This window comes from Gymnoscopelus microlampas (genome assembly GCF_963454915.1).
Source record: "Gymnoscopelus microlampas genome assembly, chromosome: 18".
Classification (NCBI taxonomy): Eukaryota; Metazoa; Chordata; class Actinopteri; order Myctophiformes; family Myctophidae; genus Gymnoscopelus; species Gymnoscopelus microlampas.
This window is the reverse complement of record NC_139955.1, coordinates 32,239,577-32,257,926: the sequence shown is the minus strand read 5'-3', so window position 1 is coordinate 32,257,926 and position 18,350 is coordinate 32,239,577. Positions and strand designations below refer to the sequence as shown.

At 41.9% G+C, this 18,350-nt stretch overlaps 1 protein-coding gene across 3 annotated transcripts in view; it reads right to left on the bottom strand.

Annotated features, from left to right (window-relative positions):
- Nucleotides 1-1,939: 1,939 nt before the first annotated feature.
- The window catches only part of sec24b (SEC24 homolog B, COPII coat complex component), a 35,418-nt gene continuing 19,007 nt past the window's right edge, over nucleotides 1,940-18,350 (bottom strand). For 2 of the 3 annotated variants that reach the window (XM_084041613.1, XM_084041615.1), the window contains 12 exons: nucleotides 17,830-17,885; nucleotides 17,213-17,419; nucleotides 16,014-16,137; nucleotides 15,331-15,489; nucleotides 14,971-15,144; nucleotides 13,112-13,222; nucleotides 12,626-12,801; nucleotides 9,750-9,887; nucleotides 9,037-9,141; nucleotides 6,983-7,075; nucleotides 6,048-6,151; nucleotides 1,940-3,324 (listed from right to left, as the gene is read on the bottom strand). In XM_084041613.1, the coding sequence (XP_083897739.1) occupies nucleotides 3,210-3,324; nucleotides 6,048-6,151; nucleotides 6,983-7,075; nucleotides 9,037-9,141; nucleotides 9,750-9,887; nucleotides 12,626-12,801; nucleotides 13,112-13,222; nucleotides 14,971-15,144; nucleotides 15,331-15,489; nucleotides 16,014-16,137; nucleotides 17,213-17,419; nucleotides 17,830-17,885 (1,562 nt within the window). In that variant the 3' untranslated portion in view covers nucleotides 1,940-3,209. The remainder of the gene's footprint in view (nucleotides 3,325-6,047; nucleotides 6,152-6,982; nucleotides 7,076-9,036; nucleotides 9,142-9,749; nucleotides 9,888-12,625; nucleotides 12,802-13,111; nucleotides 13,223-14,970; nucleotides 15,145-15,330; nucleotides 15,490-16,013; nucleotides 16,138-17,212; nucleotides 17,420-17,829; nucleotides 17,886-18,350) is intronic. The other variant, XM_084041614.1, reaches the window with a different exon arrangement.

Genomic DNA, 18,350 nt, shown 5'->3' with positions numbered 1-18,350 from the left:
TAATAAAGATCAACAATCATTTGTCACATAAAATTGTCTGAATAAAAATTAAGTTTTACATCGAGCTCAAATGAGAAACCACAGTGCCGCCAAACTTGATTGACAAAACCAGTTCCTGGACAATAGAAGTCATGAACATTCCTGTCTCTGCAATGTTCATATATAATAGTAACAATAGTACTGTAATAATACACATGATCATTCAGCTCAGGAATATTTATTACATCTCTTGTCAGGGTGCCGAGGACATGACTATAGGCCTTTTCACAGCAGGCATATTGACATTAAATAGTAGGGTAAACACGGGCGTTTCCAATGATACTAATTAAGGTTGTTCCATAGTGTAGCAAAGCCTTTCCAGTGAGCCAGCATGCACAAGAACAGCACCCTCATTCCATTTGACCTGAATGGAACACAACCTTAATTAGTATAATTTATAATACCTTTGTACCCTACCATATTATACCAAAATGGCTGCTGTGAAAAAAGCCTATTGTACTAACAGACGGCGACACTGCATGCCTGCATGTACCGTTTCTGATATACTGTAGGAATTTAAGCATATCTTATGGCTGCACATAATACTCATTAGAAGTTGCATTGGTAACTGTGCATGCTGTTCATGAATATGTCAACCAGGGCGTGTAGAGAGAGGGAGGGGTTGGGTGAGGGTGAGTGAGAGGGAGGAGTTGGATCATGGAAAAGTGGGTGTGTGTCGAGGTGGACCAGTCAAAATGGGGTGTTTAAATATAGCTGGCAAACACTACTCGGCTGTTGTTTTCTGGGTGAAAGGGAGCCTAATAAATGAACGGTGCTTTTAACACCTCTACCGAAGGCAGAGGTGAAAAGCAAAGATGATTCTTGGATTTGATTTCTCATGCCAAGTGCATGTGTACAATAGTGTTTGTGAGAGCGAGAGAGAGGCCGAGGGGAAAGAGGGAGCGAAAGAAAGAGATACTGTATATCAGAGAACATCTGGTGTCCCTCTGTGAGTGGTCTAATTATTTTGAGATTTGTGAAAAGTGGCAAGTATGTACGATTTAAAATAGCGGTTTGCTCTGTAGTGCATGAAAACACTTGACTGTTTCACCGCCCTTTCCCAGCTGGATATGGGCAAAAACAACTTGTTTTTGCTCCTACAATATTGAACATATTTACCATTGTAGACCATCATTTTTGCACTATGCTTGTGCTGTCACTGAAAGCGTGACTGTGTGAAATATTTGAGGTCCGGGGAGTCATTTTCCCTAAACAGTTGGGACATATGGCAGCCAGATACGTCTGCAAACGGAGCAGAGAAATGAACACAACAGGATACAGTTGACTGGCTGTTTGGATGTTTACTGGATGTCACCCTCAGTTAACCACAGAAACCCTAGCATCCCTATTCTGGGCATGTCATAATGGATGAACATTTGGTGAAAATAGGTAAACATTATAAAAAGTCTGGAAAAGTATAGCCAACTCTATGATGCAGAATTTCCAGTACTTGAAAGGTTTGGAAAATACCCCCATCCCCCTCCCATCCCCAGGTTATCTTTTTGTTTCACATGATCCTTTTGTCTTTGTGTTTTAAAGGAGATCAGCTGTATAGTGAAATATAGCATAAATTCCACTGCCCTTTTATCTCTCTAATGTAAAATGAAATCACCCAACCACTCTCAGGACAACCACTGTCAGGACGATGAACCTAACATGTCAAATGAAGAGGTATAGAAAAAGTTTGGAAGGAACCCCACTGACATCACAGAGATGAGTGCTGGTGTTTGAAGTGAAGTCATAACTGAAATCTGTCCAAAAGAGCAAATGTTCTGACCAGATTGTAGCATTTTCCTTGTCAATTGCTACTTCAACGCCAAAGTGTAGAAGTACACGACCCCCATTTCTGTTCATCTGTGACAGTAATAACTAAGCAATCATTACACTAAAACAAGCAGAGCACTGTTTTACCTTTATTTAATAAGCTGGTTCATAAATTATCGCACATAAAAGACTCTTTTCAATAGTTACAAAGTGGATAGCAATTTTCAGTTAGCGCATAGAGGGGGAACAAAACAGGGGCTGGTTTGATACAGGTTCCTTCATTTCACGTTCTGTTAAGAGTTAAGCTTAATTTATACTCTATTGCATGACAGCATCGCTGGCCAACAAGAACAGATTTTCAAGCTAACAATGAGCTGCATTGTGATGCATTGTTAGCTTGAAAATCTATCTGTTCTTATTGGCAAGTGACACCGCCATGCTATGGAGTATGAATTATGCTTTAGCTTCCCATTAAAGACGAGCTGAAATGAAAAATGTTTTTCACCCTTTTAGAGCACATTGCGGTCATGATGAAGGATATAGTTAACAACGAAGTTGCAAAAAATTGGAAAGAAATTCATAGCTGGCTAAAAGATGCTCACTTGCACGGCACCTGGAGGTTCCAAGCTCCGGTTCAGTTCAACTCCAACATGATCAGTTTGACTGGCTGAGATGCACACAGCCAGTTTCACTAGGAAATACACAATGAAATGGAAATTAAATACTCTCAAAACACCATTTTAGGTCGTCTTTAAGTGGAAGGGTCATTTATCGTCACTAGCAGCAAACAAACAAAATAAAAACGAAATGTTAAAAAACAAAACAAAAAAGCAGAAAAAGAAATAGACGGAATGCTCATTTCTTTTCTCCAGTGTCTTCAAAATGGTTGGAAACATAAAAAGGGAAGAATTGGAGGGGGGGGGGGGGGGGAATAGCACTAGCTACATGTGAGAGTTCACAGACACAAAAGTCAACTAAAACTCTGTGGAAACACAACATCTTTCTTTCTAGGCTTTCTCCCCTTATTTTGGGGTTTGGCCACGGGCTACATGAGGCTGACAGACAGCAGAACAGGGGAGGGGATGAAATCCAAGTTGGTTTGAATGGGCAGCTCGATTGTGATTTCAGCCAACTGCTTCCGGGACCAAGACACAATAGTTCATTCATTTCATTCTGTTCCTGTTGATTTCTACAACCGCCTGGCGTCTGCATCTTTTTCTGGAGCTCCTGCCCTTTTGGCTGTAAATGGTCACAGCTTAACCAATCCGCTGCACAGGGACTCAGCTTCAGATGTAATTTGGCTAACAATGCTTTCCCCATCTCATCTGCCCAGAAACATTCTCTCACTCACTGTTTTTGTTCCGCACAGCCACCAAAGTGGCTTTCTTTGTTGATGGGGCTTTTTCCTATTTAGACATTTGCTTCTGGATGTGCTGGAGGAAGTCGATGTAAGAGGAGGCTGCCTCTGACCGATCTTCCACCAGATATTGGAAGAACGTCATCTTGGCTGAAGCGTCGTCCCTGCAGGAGAGCAGAGAACCCAGATTATTGTCAACGTTTGGTTTGTTAATTCAATTTGTCAGCCACTTGTCACATTGTGGAAGATGGCATTTACAGAACCAATAAGAACTACAATGATAACTATATAAATCAATAAGGTCTGTATTCACATTTTTGTCCTGCTTTGGAACATACAATGCTTAGATTGTCAACATTACAAGAGACAAAATATTAATAGTAATAAGTAGTAATAAACACATTTCTACAGAGCTACTGCACTTTGTTCCTTGGCTTTATTGGAGTTGACTTGGTATTTACATTCTTACTCATAAAGACATATCAGTCCTTCCGTCGTATGATCTAATTAACTGCATTTCAAACATGACAGTTCTATGAGTCTGTCATGTTCTTGACTTGAGGAAAAACATAGAATGTACACCAAGAGGCACGTGTATTCAGTAGCATGAAATTATAGCATATAGTGTGGTCTTTTCTACACAACACACATGACAAAACCAACATCAACAAAAGTCCCATTTTCCCCACAGTGCTCATAGAACCTTAATTTAGTAAGAACTACATAGCCTGCAAGATATTTATGACTTTTAGCACTAGTTAATACTGCAATCAATTACTTTTTTTAAACTGAATAAAACGCTAAAGTAAATCATGCTTTTTTTAAGTTTTTTGTTTTCCTGCCAACGTGTACTGTAAGAACAAGGGAATGTGCAAGAGGGCAGAATTGCCCCTCTTTAAATGCAATAACAATGGTCACTTGATGGAAAAATATATAAAAGTTTAATTTTGTAACGTTTTCAGACCATTATTATAATTTTCTTTATAAATGTGTTTGTTTATTTAATTTCATTTATTCATTCAATAACTAACATATTTTAGGTTAATTTGAATGGTTCTTGTTTATAATTAAAGTCATAAATGTGTGACTTTAATTACACATTTGGTACCAAATTGTGGGATTATCACACAACTCAGACCATTCAAGGTATTATGCTATTATCCACTGTGCAGTAGGGCTGTGTGATATGGATATCACAATGTGCGTATATCATATATTGTTATATTACAATTCTTTTCTTCTATTTTTCTTAATTTTTTTAAATGCTTGAAAAGTTCAAAAGAAAACTGATATTATTGTCACAATATTGATATTGAGGTATTTGGTAAAAAATATTGTGATTCTGGCTCATATCACGATCGATATAATATCAAAATATTACCCAGCCCTACGGTGCAAGTGAAATCTTCCCTCAGCATTCCAGACTACAGCACAATGACAAAAATGTGGTTGTGGAACAATGCATAAGGGAAAGAGAACAAACAACGTGTGCCAGACAGGGAGTCTTGCCCAGCACTGTCAATCAAGGTGCTCAGTACTAGTGTTGTGTTTACATTAGACATACTATTCAGGCACCCGCAGGTCTATCTATACTGGGAGGAAACTTCCTCTCATGAAGGTCCCAACACACCGGGGGCATTGTTTTTGTTCACTTGGAAAATGTATTTGTCCAAACTGGTGCTTGTGTCATGATCACGTTCACACACACAACGCAAATATTTTACGCGAATAAAATCAGCAATATGTGTGAAAGAGACATCAACTATATGAATAGTTTGAAGCAAAATATTCATCAACGTATTTTCGTATGGTTTATTTGTCACGCTCCCGGTGTGTAAAGACCTTTGGTAAATGTCACAGGTTCAATCTCTGCAACAGCCAATGAGTCCCTGTCCCTGTTGAACTGTGACACTAACCCCACCTACCTACTTAAGGGATGCTGCCCCTGGATGTCCACTGGCCTCGACAGAAATGTGCATGTACATCACTCTCACAAGGATATGATGATAAACAATACTCCCGAGTCCCCATTAAGCTGTTTCTGTTCCAGTTAATGTGACTTGTTCTCAAAACAATACTCCCCATTAAGCAGTTTTTGTCCCAGTTAATGTGAATTGTTTTCAAAACAGTGCTGAAACCTAAGATATGCTTGATCTGCAAAAAAACCTGACAGGCAGAGAGTTCACAAAGTGGCCTCAACCTCTAACTATCCTGCAACCATCAACCACTAAGTCTCGCATAGCCAGGCAATCTGGACATCTGTAAGGAAATCTATGGAAATCTAAATTCAATATATGGGATAGAACAGCCCACAGCTTTGAAAAATCCTCATACTGTCCAAATAATGAGTACCATCTTAAAGTCTTTCCTTTGATTCTGCAATGCAGTTATTTTGAAAATCTCTGACTTTTTCCACCTGGTTTCGTCTGACTGTGCAAGACTACAAACACGGTATCAGCCACTGTACCCTGTTATTTCTCAAACATTGTAGATAAAGCTGCTGTAACAAAAAACACTGTCAGACCACATCTGTGAGTGCTCAGCAGCATTAGTGTAGAACTAGCGTTATTCATGCAGTACATAACCACACCTATATTCCATGTCCAACGTATCTCACATGTAAAATATGTGTTCTGATGACCTTTAATGACATTATCTGAATGGATTATAAAATCACTGAATCAGTAAGCCCAGTAGCACACCGTTGAGCTTTTAGCTCCATCCAAGGATAATGCCGATAACTCTGAGCTTGCAGAATCCTTTTCATACATGGTAGCACGGTAAATAAATAATATCTGTGCATGTGCATTGTGGACAGGTTTAGGTGAACTTGTGCCCTAATCAAGATTTTGGGGCGTACCATGTACCCTGCTCAGTAGATACTTACTTGACGACGTAGAGCAAGGGGCTGAACAGTCTGCGGTCCTGCAGCCAGTCGAGGAATGCACGCACTCTCTCAGACAGAGGGGTGTCCAACTCAGGAATTTGGGTCTGGGATTCATAAACCCGGGAACAGAGGAGAAGAACAAAACATGTGCGGGATTGTTTTTACTACTGAGCCTTGGAGAGCCACCGACTTGATAGAAATAGCTTTCGCAGATACAGATACTCAGCCTGGGTTACACAATTGGCTATGCGGTGGGGAGAACTATGCACGTGGTTTGGAATGTGAAGTACGGAGGTGGCTGTGGGATGTGTCAGTCAGCCCTGTTCTAGAAATGTGGAATAAAGAGCATAAACAAGCCCTGACAATTGATGCTAGTTCTGGCTATTGTTATCACACCCACATTGTTGTATTGTAATGACAGTGTCCGAGGTAGCCACAACATTTGTTAAAGGGGGGATGAAAAAAGGCTAGCCAAGCAAATCTGTTTTGCTGCATGACATGCTTTGCACTGCTGACTGTACTGGAAGGTATTTTATTGTGAAGCTAAGTAGAAATTCAGAATTGTGATGTATTAGTATATAATACTGCACTGTATCAACAGCCCTGAATTAGGCCTATAGCTTTGTGTGCTGTCTGCATTCCATACAGTATGCAGTGTGTGTGTGTGTGTGTGTGTGTGTGTGTGTGTGTGTGTGTGTGTGTGTGTGTGTGTGTGTGTGTGTGTGTGTGTGTGTGTGTGTTAAATTTTGTGATGGGATTTCAAAAACGTTAAATCAGTCTGTATTGTCACATAATCATGTCATACAGTAGCTGTCATTCTTCAATCATGTCTTTATACTTTGGATGAAACATTGCTATTATGGTAAGCCGTTTGTTTTTGAATTGTCCAAGTCCACTTTCTGATTTTGGTAATGTAATGAAACGTTGTTACTAACCATGTTAGGTGGTATAGAAGTGTGATTGGGGCAGCCGAGAACGTCTCTGATGAACATCTCATTACAGCATTTACCAATCCATAGGTATAACACCTGGACGTGGAGAAATAAAAAGTTAGTGATCACTAATGTACAGTATGTTACCTGCATTACACAGAAGGAAAACAGAAAGTGAAAACCTTCATGCAGTCCTTCCAAGGTTTCTAAATGATACTTCATTGACAATATTCACACTAGAGGTGTTACAATGCAGCGATGCATCTATGTTAAGGTGACAATTCAACTGTATTTATTTGTTAGAATCGATAACAATCTATATTTTTTCAAATATAGACAATATATGGCACTTCTTGAAGATAAATGTGCTGAGAACCTGAAGCTTGATGTATCATTTGCTGTCTATATTCCAATAATGATCATGATAATGTGATGAATAGTTCATCCACTCACATTTGTGAATTAAATGTATTTTTATGAATTGAAACTTCAGCACTGATTTGATCAGTTCACACGGCTTGGATGAGGATCAGTATCTCTAAATCTGAGCCCATGGCCCATTCCAAGTAGGGAATGATTCCTTACCCCGAGTGAGGGAGTTCAAGTATTTCAGGGTCTTGTTTTCGAGTGAGGGGAGGATGGAGCATAAGGTCGACCAGAGATTCGAGGTAAGCAAAAGCTGTATTTTGTTCGCTTTACCACACTGCCTTATCACGAAAGGAGCTGAGCCCGAAGGCAAAATCTACCGGTCGATCTTTGTTCCTCTCACCTACGGTCATGAAATGTGGGTCATGAACAAAAGAATGAGATTCAAGTGGCCAAAATGGGTTTTCTCAGGAGGCTTGACATCTCTCTTAGGGATACAGTGAGAAGCTCAATCATCCATCTTCAGAGCAGAGCCACTGCTCCTTTGAGGATAAAGGAGCCAGTTGAGATGATTCAGGCATCTAGTAATGATGCCTCACGTTTTTTTTTCTCCTCCCGCCCAGCTGGGATCCCCCAGCCAGAGCTGGCTAATGTGGCCAGGGAAAGGGAAGTCTGGGGTCACGGTACCGGATCATTGGTTGGAGATAGACGGTTAGAAATGGATTCATTGTATAAAATTATTGAATCGGATTGAATCAAATCAAATCCAGAAATTAGAGATTTCAAGATGATGTAATCAGTCTCTCCTCACTCTGCTCTTCCGGTTTCTCTAGTCTACACTCTCCTATCAAAGAAATAAAGCATAAAACATAAGCAACCCCCTGCCCCTAAGAGCGACTTACAAAGTGCAAGATCAGAGTAAATGGCATGAACCCTTGTCAACAACCAACAGGGTGAATGGTCACGTAAATAAAGTGCAAAGAAACACAATTTAGTGCTACAAAGTAACTAGGACACCAGGCTGTCCTGACGATGCAAGCCACCACAAGGGATTGTTTTTCTGTCTGTATTTTCTTAAACCATGCACGTTATGTACATATCTGTTATTACATCTGCTGCTATTTTAACTGCTGCCATCTCACTGCTATTCTTAACCGCGCACCTTATGTACAGTACGTATACTGTATCATCAGCAGCTTATGTATATATTTCACACTGCCTATATTGATATCTGACCTGCTTTTCTGTTTCTTTCTCCATCTCTTTCCATCTTTCTTGAAACTGCAATGATGGAGCAGCTTGTACGACAAAGAATCTCACCCACTTTGTTTTATACACCTGTAAACCTGCGATGCGACAATTTAGTTGAGTTGAGCCGAGTTGCTGATGCCACCTAAATCAGTGGTTCTCAAACCCTGAGGGTCCCCGGGCCCCAGGAGCTTGTAGATCGGCAATTTTCAAAAGAAATTGAAAAATCGTAAATAAATGTGAAAAGATGTAACATATTTTCGGGTGTCCCTGGTACAAAATCTTTTCAGATGGTGGTCCGTGGCCAAATACATAGAAATGTGCAGGTCCTTGGCATGAAAATGTTTGAGAACCACTGATCTAAATAACATTCTCAGCATTTGTGGTTGTCACAACATGGTTGTGATTCAGTCTGGTGGGGTGGAAGGAGGCAGCGGTCTTACGTTTTCACAGTCCATGAGGAAGGCTCCATCTCGGCTCAGCCTTTCAGCTGACAGGTGCAGCAGGTGGGGCTGAGGAACCACCATGTCGTTCAGATGGAGCGCCCCCTATCGGCGGCAGAGAGGCGGTACAGGGGGATTAGTTTGAGGATAAAAGCTTCTTTCCTTTTCACTCTCTTTACTTTGGGTGTTTTCATATAGGGGTGCAACAGTTAATCGAACTACCAATAATCAATTTAATGGATTATAAAAGATAATCAATAAAATAATCGCTTAATAATAGATCCCTATTTTCAGCATGTCATAGTTTTCAAAAATATTTCAAAAATAGTGGGCCTCGACCGCTGGGTCGTGCTCCAGGCACCTAGGCTCATTAGTAGCCTGACAGCGCATTGCGGGTTCGAGTCCCGATCCCGACGGCCTTTGCTGCATGTCACTCCCCATCTCTCTCCACATTTCCTGTCAGGCTACTATACTATCAATAAAGGCCCAAAAGCCTGAAAAATAAAATCTTAAAAATAGTGAAAATAGCCGATCCAAAAGCTTGGCTATTTTCACAATTTTTGCACAAAGTATAAAATAATGTTTAAGGGGTGAGTTTTTTTTTTTTTTTTTTTTCCTTTTGAGGGGTGAGTTTTTTAATATATACTGTATATCAAAAAGATCCAGCGTAATCGCTGAGAAAAGAACCAATGGTTGCAGCCCTAGATTCTTACCTGGTCAGACATGTTGTCCAGGCGGTACAGGTCGGGGTGGACCATACGCATCATCTGCTGCAGTGGCTGGGTCTTGAACTCACACATGGCGAACACTCTCTCGTCCAGCCGCGTGCTGGTACCTGTCCGCAGGGCTTTCTGCAGAGAGGCAGGAGAATCAGGGAATACGTTTGAGTGACAACCTTTCCGCTGTTGCTACCATTTTACCTCCTTTGTGCATAATACAAGTGGAAAGTAGATTGTATATCATCGCTGTTGGGACCAGAAACCTCTCATCTTCATATTCAAACTTTTGGTGTTTTTTGAAACGAACACCGTTCTGGGACATCAAACACGTTGATGACAGTCAGGGACTACTTTCTTATACATTTTCTTGAAGTGAAATTGTTATTAAAAATCACACCCTGTGTGAAGGAAGCGGTGCCTTTGGGGCGGGGCTTAACTCATTTCAGTTCGTCCCTATTGGTGGTCTGAGTCCACTTACCAAATTTGTACTTGGTAGCATGCTGCAAACTGGAATGGCTGGCCAGCCAATGGGCAGACAGAGGGGGCGGGGCTTAAGTAATTACAGTTTGTCCCTATTGGTGGTTTCAGTCCATGTACAAAATTTGTACTCCGTAGCATGCTGCGAACTTGTTATGGCTGTTTAAAGGCCAGCCAATGGGAAGACAGAGGGGGCGGGGCTTGAGCAATTCATGCTCGTCCCGTATTGGTGGTCTAAGTCCACATACCGAATTTGGACTTGGTGGCATGCTGCAAACTGGAGTTATAGCTGTTTAAAATCCCGTGCTCATCCCGTGCTCATACGGGCGGACGTCCCTGGGGGTCCCTGGACCCCTCTTTGATAACCGGTGGCACGTGTGGCCAATGAGAGGAGAGATGGCATAGGCAATCTCCAAGTCCGTCCGTGTGTGTGTGTGTGTGTGTGTGTGTGTTTGTATGTGTTGCTTCTTTGCCGTGCTCATCCCGGGCTCATACGGACACACAGACACACAGACAGACACACAGACACACAGACACGGAGTCAAAGCCAAGTGTAGAGCGGTTGGCACCGCTAAAAACTGTTTTAATTGGGATACGTCTATGGTTTTCATGATGCCATATTTGTTAAATGTTTTATAAAAGAATGTTATATAAAATTATATCACACCAAGGGGTGTAGTAACGGCAGTTAGGTAACAACTGCCCTTAGGTAGACAAATTACTTGTATGCTCTAACACACCTGGCATGGAAGCCATCACTTGTCTTTATTTTTTACAAATTTGGGCTTTCCTCCCCCAATGTTTGGCAAGATGGTCCAAAATCAAGGAGATAGCTTCAAAATACATGTTGACTGAAGTGCCCTGTCTGTGATATTACAAGGAAAGGATGGCTCAAACATTAGATACTACCAAACAAACGAGCACAGCCTTTCATTTCGTAGTATGGGCGGCTCAGTTAAACATGGTGCTGTTAACCATCTGTAATATTTTATTTTTGAATAAAAGGTTCAAGTACTGTAATTAGGTGTGTGTCAGTAAGTGTAGGCCTGATGGTGGGTATGTCAGTCTGTCTGAAGCAACAATGTGAACACACCCAGGATGTATATATGCATAAGCCCAGATGAAAACAGGAATTAATGGGGTGTTTGGAGAATGTGCATGGCATTAAACTGTCGTGTGTGTGTGTGTGTGTGTGTGTGTGTGTATGAACATGTGGGTGAATAAGGTGGATATTTTTGCAGCTCAGGGTTGAGGGTGTGGCTTAGTGTGTGTGTGTGTGTGTGTGTGTGTGTGTGTGTGTGTGTGTGTGTGTGTGTGTGTGTGTGTGTGTGTGTGAATTACAATACCCTCAAAGTTCAATGTGTGGTTAAGGAGAGAACTGGTATGTGTGCAAACTAATCCTGTCTCTAGTATCTGTAAGAGTCATGGGGGTTTCATGCAACAGTGAGAATATGGATGGATGTGTGTGCGCCAAGGATATTGTCTCTGCCAGGCCGAGACTATGTTTTCGCCCCTGTCCGTCCGTCCGTCCGTGAGCAGCTAATCTCCGGCACGTTGGACCGATCGGCATGAAACTGTGAACAGTAAAAACCCCTGCCTCAAATTTCTCACATCGGCCTATTATAGTGCCACCAGGAGGCCGATTTTTGCAAAACATATTTTACTGGCTTCTTTTTTTTTTTTTATGATCTTTTTGGGGGCTTTTATGCCTTTATTTGGACAGGACAGTAGGCTGACAGGAAATGGGGAGAGAGATATGGGGGGAGACATACAGCAAAGGTCGTCGGGAACGGCAGTCGAACCCGCGACACGCTGTCATGCTGGATTACCAGCTTCTGTGGTATGCACCTGGAGCGCTAGGCCAGTGGACGCCCCTTGGCTTCTTTTTTTAACAAGAAAACCCAGACTGGATCCGGATCTTCAAATAGTAAAATCAACAGAAAGTTGACATTTTTATTTAAAAAAGCTAACAGTACTGGGTTTGGTGATGTTCTATATTGTCTGTATCAGCTTTGTTTGTGTTTGTTTATGTGCTAAAAGAGTGACTTTGAGAGCTGTTTCACTGTACAATGTAAGTCAATGAAGAGCATATTTTGAATTATCAATTTCTAATCAATGGAGCAATTATTTTTCATTTCTTGTCTACCTTTGGAGTTACATCATGGCAAGGTAACTACACAACCCAAACCTCTACCAAAGTGGTCTTGTGTATGACTGTCTACCTGTGTTCAGGCAAAGAAACACGTATTTGTACCGTTTGTGTGTGTGGCTGTGCATACCATGCATCTCATCTTGCATGCCTTTGTTCGTCAGTTGCGTGTGTGTGTGTGTGTGTGTGTGTGTGTGTGTGTGTGTGTGTGTGTGTGTGTGTGTGTGTGTGTGTCCACATGCACCTGTTTGAGGAGTGCGAGGACATAGAGGGGGAAGAGGCGCAGGGCTGCGGGAGCGATGAGTCCTGACTGCTGCATGTTGGACACAGTGCCCTTGTAGGCTGACAGGGAGTCCACCACCGCATTCACCAGGGCGTCCCGTGCATCCGACAGACTAGATGACACCGACCTGTCGATGGCTGCGACGTTGACAAGGGAAATTAATTTCCAAAGTAAAAAGCCACAATGGGAAAATATCACACCTTGATTGAGACCTGCATCCATTTTCTGTATTTCTATCTCTGTACAAATACAACAAATCCTTACTGCTGCAAGTCCAGGTTAGCTGTACTATACACATTGTATATGTGAACATTTAAAAAAAGGTGATGCCTGAACAATGGAAGTGTGTCATTCATTTACCACCCAACAATCTTTTAATTCACATATTGTAGGCAGAAACCGTGTTGATGTAATAAAATAAAGATGCATTCTGGGACTTGAACTCACCCATGTTGGCCAATAGACAGGTGATGGCTTGGACATCTGCTCCAGCATACACATCGCTCAGCTGGTTCACCACCGGCAGACACAGAGTGTGGACACGGATACGCCGCTTCCCTGGATGAAAGGATGGATGACCGAGAGAGGCGACATGATATTGCCATTTGGTTTTCATGAAAAGGTATTTGTGTTTTTGTATCAGAACAGGGTCCAACAAATAGTTGAACAATGTTAGCAAATACACCAACAACTATTTAAAGGGATATTTCACTTTCAAAAGAATGTTGGGTCATTTTATCGTCTACTCAGGCTTGTGTGAGCCCCCCAGACAGTTTTTAAGTTGCTTGATTCAGTATTTAGATATTTGATATTCATTTTATCAGACACGCCCCCTTCCTATAGACGAATCCACAGACGCGCTGCCTGTAGGCAGCCATAGCTGCGGTGTCAACGCTCCTACACCGCGACACCGCAGCAATGGCCGCCTACAGGCAGCTACAGGCAGCGCGTCTGTGGATTCGTCTATACAAATCCATTGTAACAGGAGTTTGAAGTTGCAATGGGTTTGTATAGGAAGGGGGCGTGTCTGATAAAATTCATATTTTTTGTGAAATATCCCTTTAAGGGGACACAATTATTTAATTTCTTTAACATTCCTAGTGTTTGCTTCCTTTCGCTTTAACCACGTTCACCCTGGTGTCCCTATTTTTGGCATGACATAACAGGTGAAAAAAAAACGAAATAAAAAAAAATGCAGATCTACAAGCTCACAACGCGCCACAGTGGGACGCGTTTGTTGTGAGCCGGTAGATCGGCGATTTTTGGATAGTCTAAGTATAAATAGAGCTTTAGCGGTTTAGTAGTGGGACGATTCAGATAGCGTGTGAGAAGCTGTCCATCAGAGGAAAGTAAACTTGGGCTGACTTTCAAATACTTTCCTGTGATTGTCTATCCTTGCTGGAACCCATTGTCCAAACCACACCCACACACTTAGGCTTCAACAAAACATCAAACGCCGTTGAAAATACTATTTGGGAGAGGCCCAGTTTGAATTTGTATTGGTTATCATCTGTGCATGATACACAAATGCACATGTGTATATTTGCTTGTCTATGTTTATGTATGTGCAGCAGAGGAGCGCCGTAGAGAAACATATGTAATGTCATAGTGATTAGATGGGCTGTTAGAAATAACCACAGCACAGGAAACCCACAGCGCATGTTCACAACATGACATCCTCTTTTATGTCCTGATCATAAGGCGGCACTAAAACAAGCCGCGCACTCAATGAATGATGACAGTTCAGTGGGTTTAACTAACAGAGATCTCGAATCTCGTTTCACTTTATAGCGTCAAAGATGCTGGGGTGCAAGGCTGGGCGTAAGGAAAAGAAATGCCACAGACATGATACGTGATACTGCAATAATGCAGTGTTATCTAATGCTTGTGCCAAATTAAATAATATATTTACAACTTTTTGCCTTTCCGGGGAGGTCCAGGTTGCTGCAGAAAGGTCCTCTGCTTGCCGCAAGGTTGTGCATCTGTTTTTAATACTTTTTAATCACATTTTAAAAACAAAATGGGACCTTCCAGCGCTGAAAGTGCAGTGCACAAACACGATGAGCGTTGGATGATTGCTTCATCACATTACATTCATTGAACACTTTTATAAACGAAGGTTAGGCTTAATACGGACACATGCACTAGCAGCAAGCTGCAGAGCTGACTCATTTACATGCCAGAGGTGAAAGAATCTTAACCGCGACAGACCTAATAGTAACGTGTCTTTGTGTGTCTGCATGTGGGTGTTTGTGCGTGTGTGTGTGTGTGTATGGCTGAGCCCATCTATGTGCATGTGTTTGCACCTTTACTAGATGTATAGAGCAGTGCAGCCTGGAAGCAGGCCAGTGAGGAGTCTGCCAGGCTATCCTCAATTGACACTTGGACAGCGAAGGCAGAGTCTGGGTTCACATTGGCAAGGGACAGCAGGTCAGTGGCACGCACAAAGAAGTTCCCATGGAACGTATGGATGGATAAACCTGAGAGGCGTAACGAGAAGGCACAGACAGAAGAGGATCTTTAAAACATTGTCAAACGCACACAGTTAATTTCAGGAAGCCGTTAATATTGTGTGAAAAAGGTATGTCCCTTACATTTTTGTATAAAAACAATAAACAACAACATTGACAACCCTGTTCCCGCGTGGAAACCCTGGCCCCGGTTACCTTTAGTGCAACGTATTCTCATCACAGCCTCGAAGCCGATCTTCCTGGTGAGGTAGCGCTCTACATCCTTCTGGAACTTCTCCAACTGGGCTGGGTTGTGAATGTGGTGGAAGGACGGGTAGTAGAAGATACTGCCGGCCGAGTACTTGGACACACAAGCTGCGTTTAGAGGAGAGAGGAAATTCAAATTTGGAATTATATTATCAACCTACATACTTACTCAGTTTCAAATTTACAAAAGGTTAAGGTCTTGGAGCCCAGACAATATTCCTCTAATCCTATAAACATAATGTTAAGAGGAGTTCCCCCGGCAGTACTTGGTGGAGAGAAGAGACCACAAACATTCAGATATACACATCTCTGCCCCAACATACTGAGAATCATCCCAGCAGCCACAGCAGCAGTGGTAGTTCACCATCCTGCATGTATCTATTTGGCAAACACCATCATTAACACCAGCAGAAGAAGTGGCACCTTATTGGTCAACCACAGTATTATACTACAGTACTGTGCATTGGTTGTACTGCTCATAAAACATGTTATTGCTCTGACCATTGCTCTGTTCATCACAATATAGGGCTGGATTTGAAGGCCGCATAGCAAGCCTGAAAATCGAGTATTGATATATTGCCCAGCCTTACCTGGCACTTAAATAAAAAAGTATTAGGAGTTGCATTTCTTACCCAGAGAAGCCAGATCAGCATACTGGGAGCTGAGCAGGAAGAGGTCCACTCCTATTTGTTGACCCGAGCAATCCAGAGCCAACATCTTATAGAAGTCTGTGGCTGGACCCAGGTGCTGAACACTCTGGAATTGACAACAATACAACTGAGTGCAACGTGCAAGTGCATTTCCGAGAATGCCGAAACGGGATGAGCATTATTGGATGATTGTTGACGAGGATATGTTTTCCCAAATTCATCATTTATTTTTCCCTTACAACATCATTGTCTTGAGGGCCTGCTGTGATCCACGATTTTATTATAATACTGATGCGGACAGTTGTCTTGTCTCGATCATCACACGCTCCACTAATGCAAATATACATCTGGCTATAATTTGTTTGTACGTCACATGAATAAACAACAGATGATACAATGTCAGAAAATTAGGAGCATGAAATATAGTCCTGGGAAAATAATATCTCCCTTGTGTTTTTGGCCATGACTGTTTCATGTCTAAGATGATGTCACCCTTAGTAAATCAACCAAGTATTGGCAGGAATAGAAATGTATGACAGAGTATTCCAATGAATACCGATAAATATTTTAAACCCAGGTTTTTCCAGAACTCTTCCTGGCTCAGAATGGGCCAGTAAGCATGATTTGAATGCTTCACAACTATGCACAACAGTAAAGGCAATGAGCCTGTGTTACTTTATTTGATGCATTTTCCTGTTATTTTTTACTATTAGTTCAACATAAGTGGTTATTATGCTACAGTAAATGAAACCCCAAAACCCCAAATGAACAAAACTGGGGCCAAATTAAAAAAGTATTTTATTACAACATTGGAAGGGGGTGGGGAGGGAGTGAGTTAGTCAGTAGACCGCCATAATAAACCATTCAAAAGGTCAGGTGATTGGCTACATTCCTAGTGATTGATTTGTTGACAGGCAAATAACAGCTCAGCTCATCTTACTTGGGCACCATGGATACACAGACAAAAAGACACAGATGAAGGCCAAGATGGTGAAGGAAAAAAAACGTTTTGTATAGAATGGCATATGACGGATGTATAGAATGGCACATGACGGACTAAAATTAAGTAAACAGGCTTTAGTAGAAACAAATGTGTCCAGAATTAATAAGTAGTAGTCTACTTAAATCAATATCGATCGATCGATCAATCAATCAATCAATCAGTGTTCAATGTCCCATACCTTAGTGCTGGACCTCTGGTTGGGGTCTTCTCTGGACTGCAGCAGGCCGGCCCCCAGCGTTGGCAGCTGGGTCTGGAACACAGAGACTCGCCCCCCGGTGGGGGACATGAGTTTGTATGCCGCCTGCAATGCAGGGCCCAGAGCACTGTGGGTCTCCCTGCTGTGACTGAACATGGATGGGAGGGAGAGCAACAGGTCCTTCACCAGCTGGTGAACGGACAGAGGAAGGGAGGGAGACACCAAAGGAAAGGAGAGTGTGGCGGAAGATGAGAGAAGGAGAAAAGGGAATGTGTGTTGGAGGTGGGGGTGGGGGGGGTACGGGAAGTAGGACAAAAGAGGTGGGGTAGGATGAGAAATGGAGGGAAAGAGGTGAGGAGAGAAGGAAGGAGCAAGCCAAACGAGGAATAAGGATGAGGGCAGAGGGGATGAGGGTCAAGAAAGGAGAGGGGGCAAGAATAGGTGAGACAGGGAAGATAATGAAGAGATGAAGGGTGAGAGGAAAACAAAGTGAGAGGAGTTACACATAATACAATCACAACAAACATGAAGGCTGTCATGGAATAAGGCATTTTATATTCACACAAACACACCACACAATGAAGACACACAAGCCCTACCTCTTTGCTTTCCTTTAGATTGACCATTAGACTGTCATAAGATGGAATGAACACATCTGAAAAACATGAACAAAAATGATATTATTTGATTGAATAAATGTGAGATGTCTTCAACCAGGGCAACAAAATGAAATTTCACATAAAGTTCACATTACACCAGCCCAAAGTTTCAGATTTTAAATATAAGATGACCTCCAGAGGATGACTTACAAGTCAACCTTAGAGAAGACAATCTAGCAACCACAGCCAAAAGCTACATTACCTACCTGTATTTTGGCTGGTGGTCGCCCCACATACTTTTTTGTTGTACATCTGGGAGTAATTCAGACTCCTTAGTGAATATCATTCTTCATTAGCAAAGGAATAAATCATGAACAAAGTCTTTTCAATGGATTTTCCAGAAATATTTGCTCCATAATTATAGTCAATAATGAATGCCTCATCAAACGTAATAAATCATACCACCATCCATGTCCTGGTATTCAAGTGTGGTAATCACATCAAGTAGTCCCCAATTACAT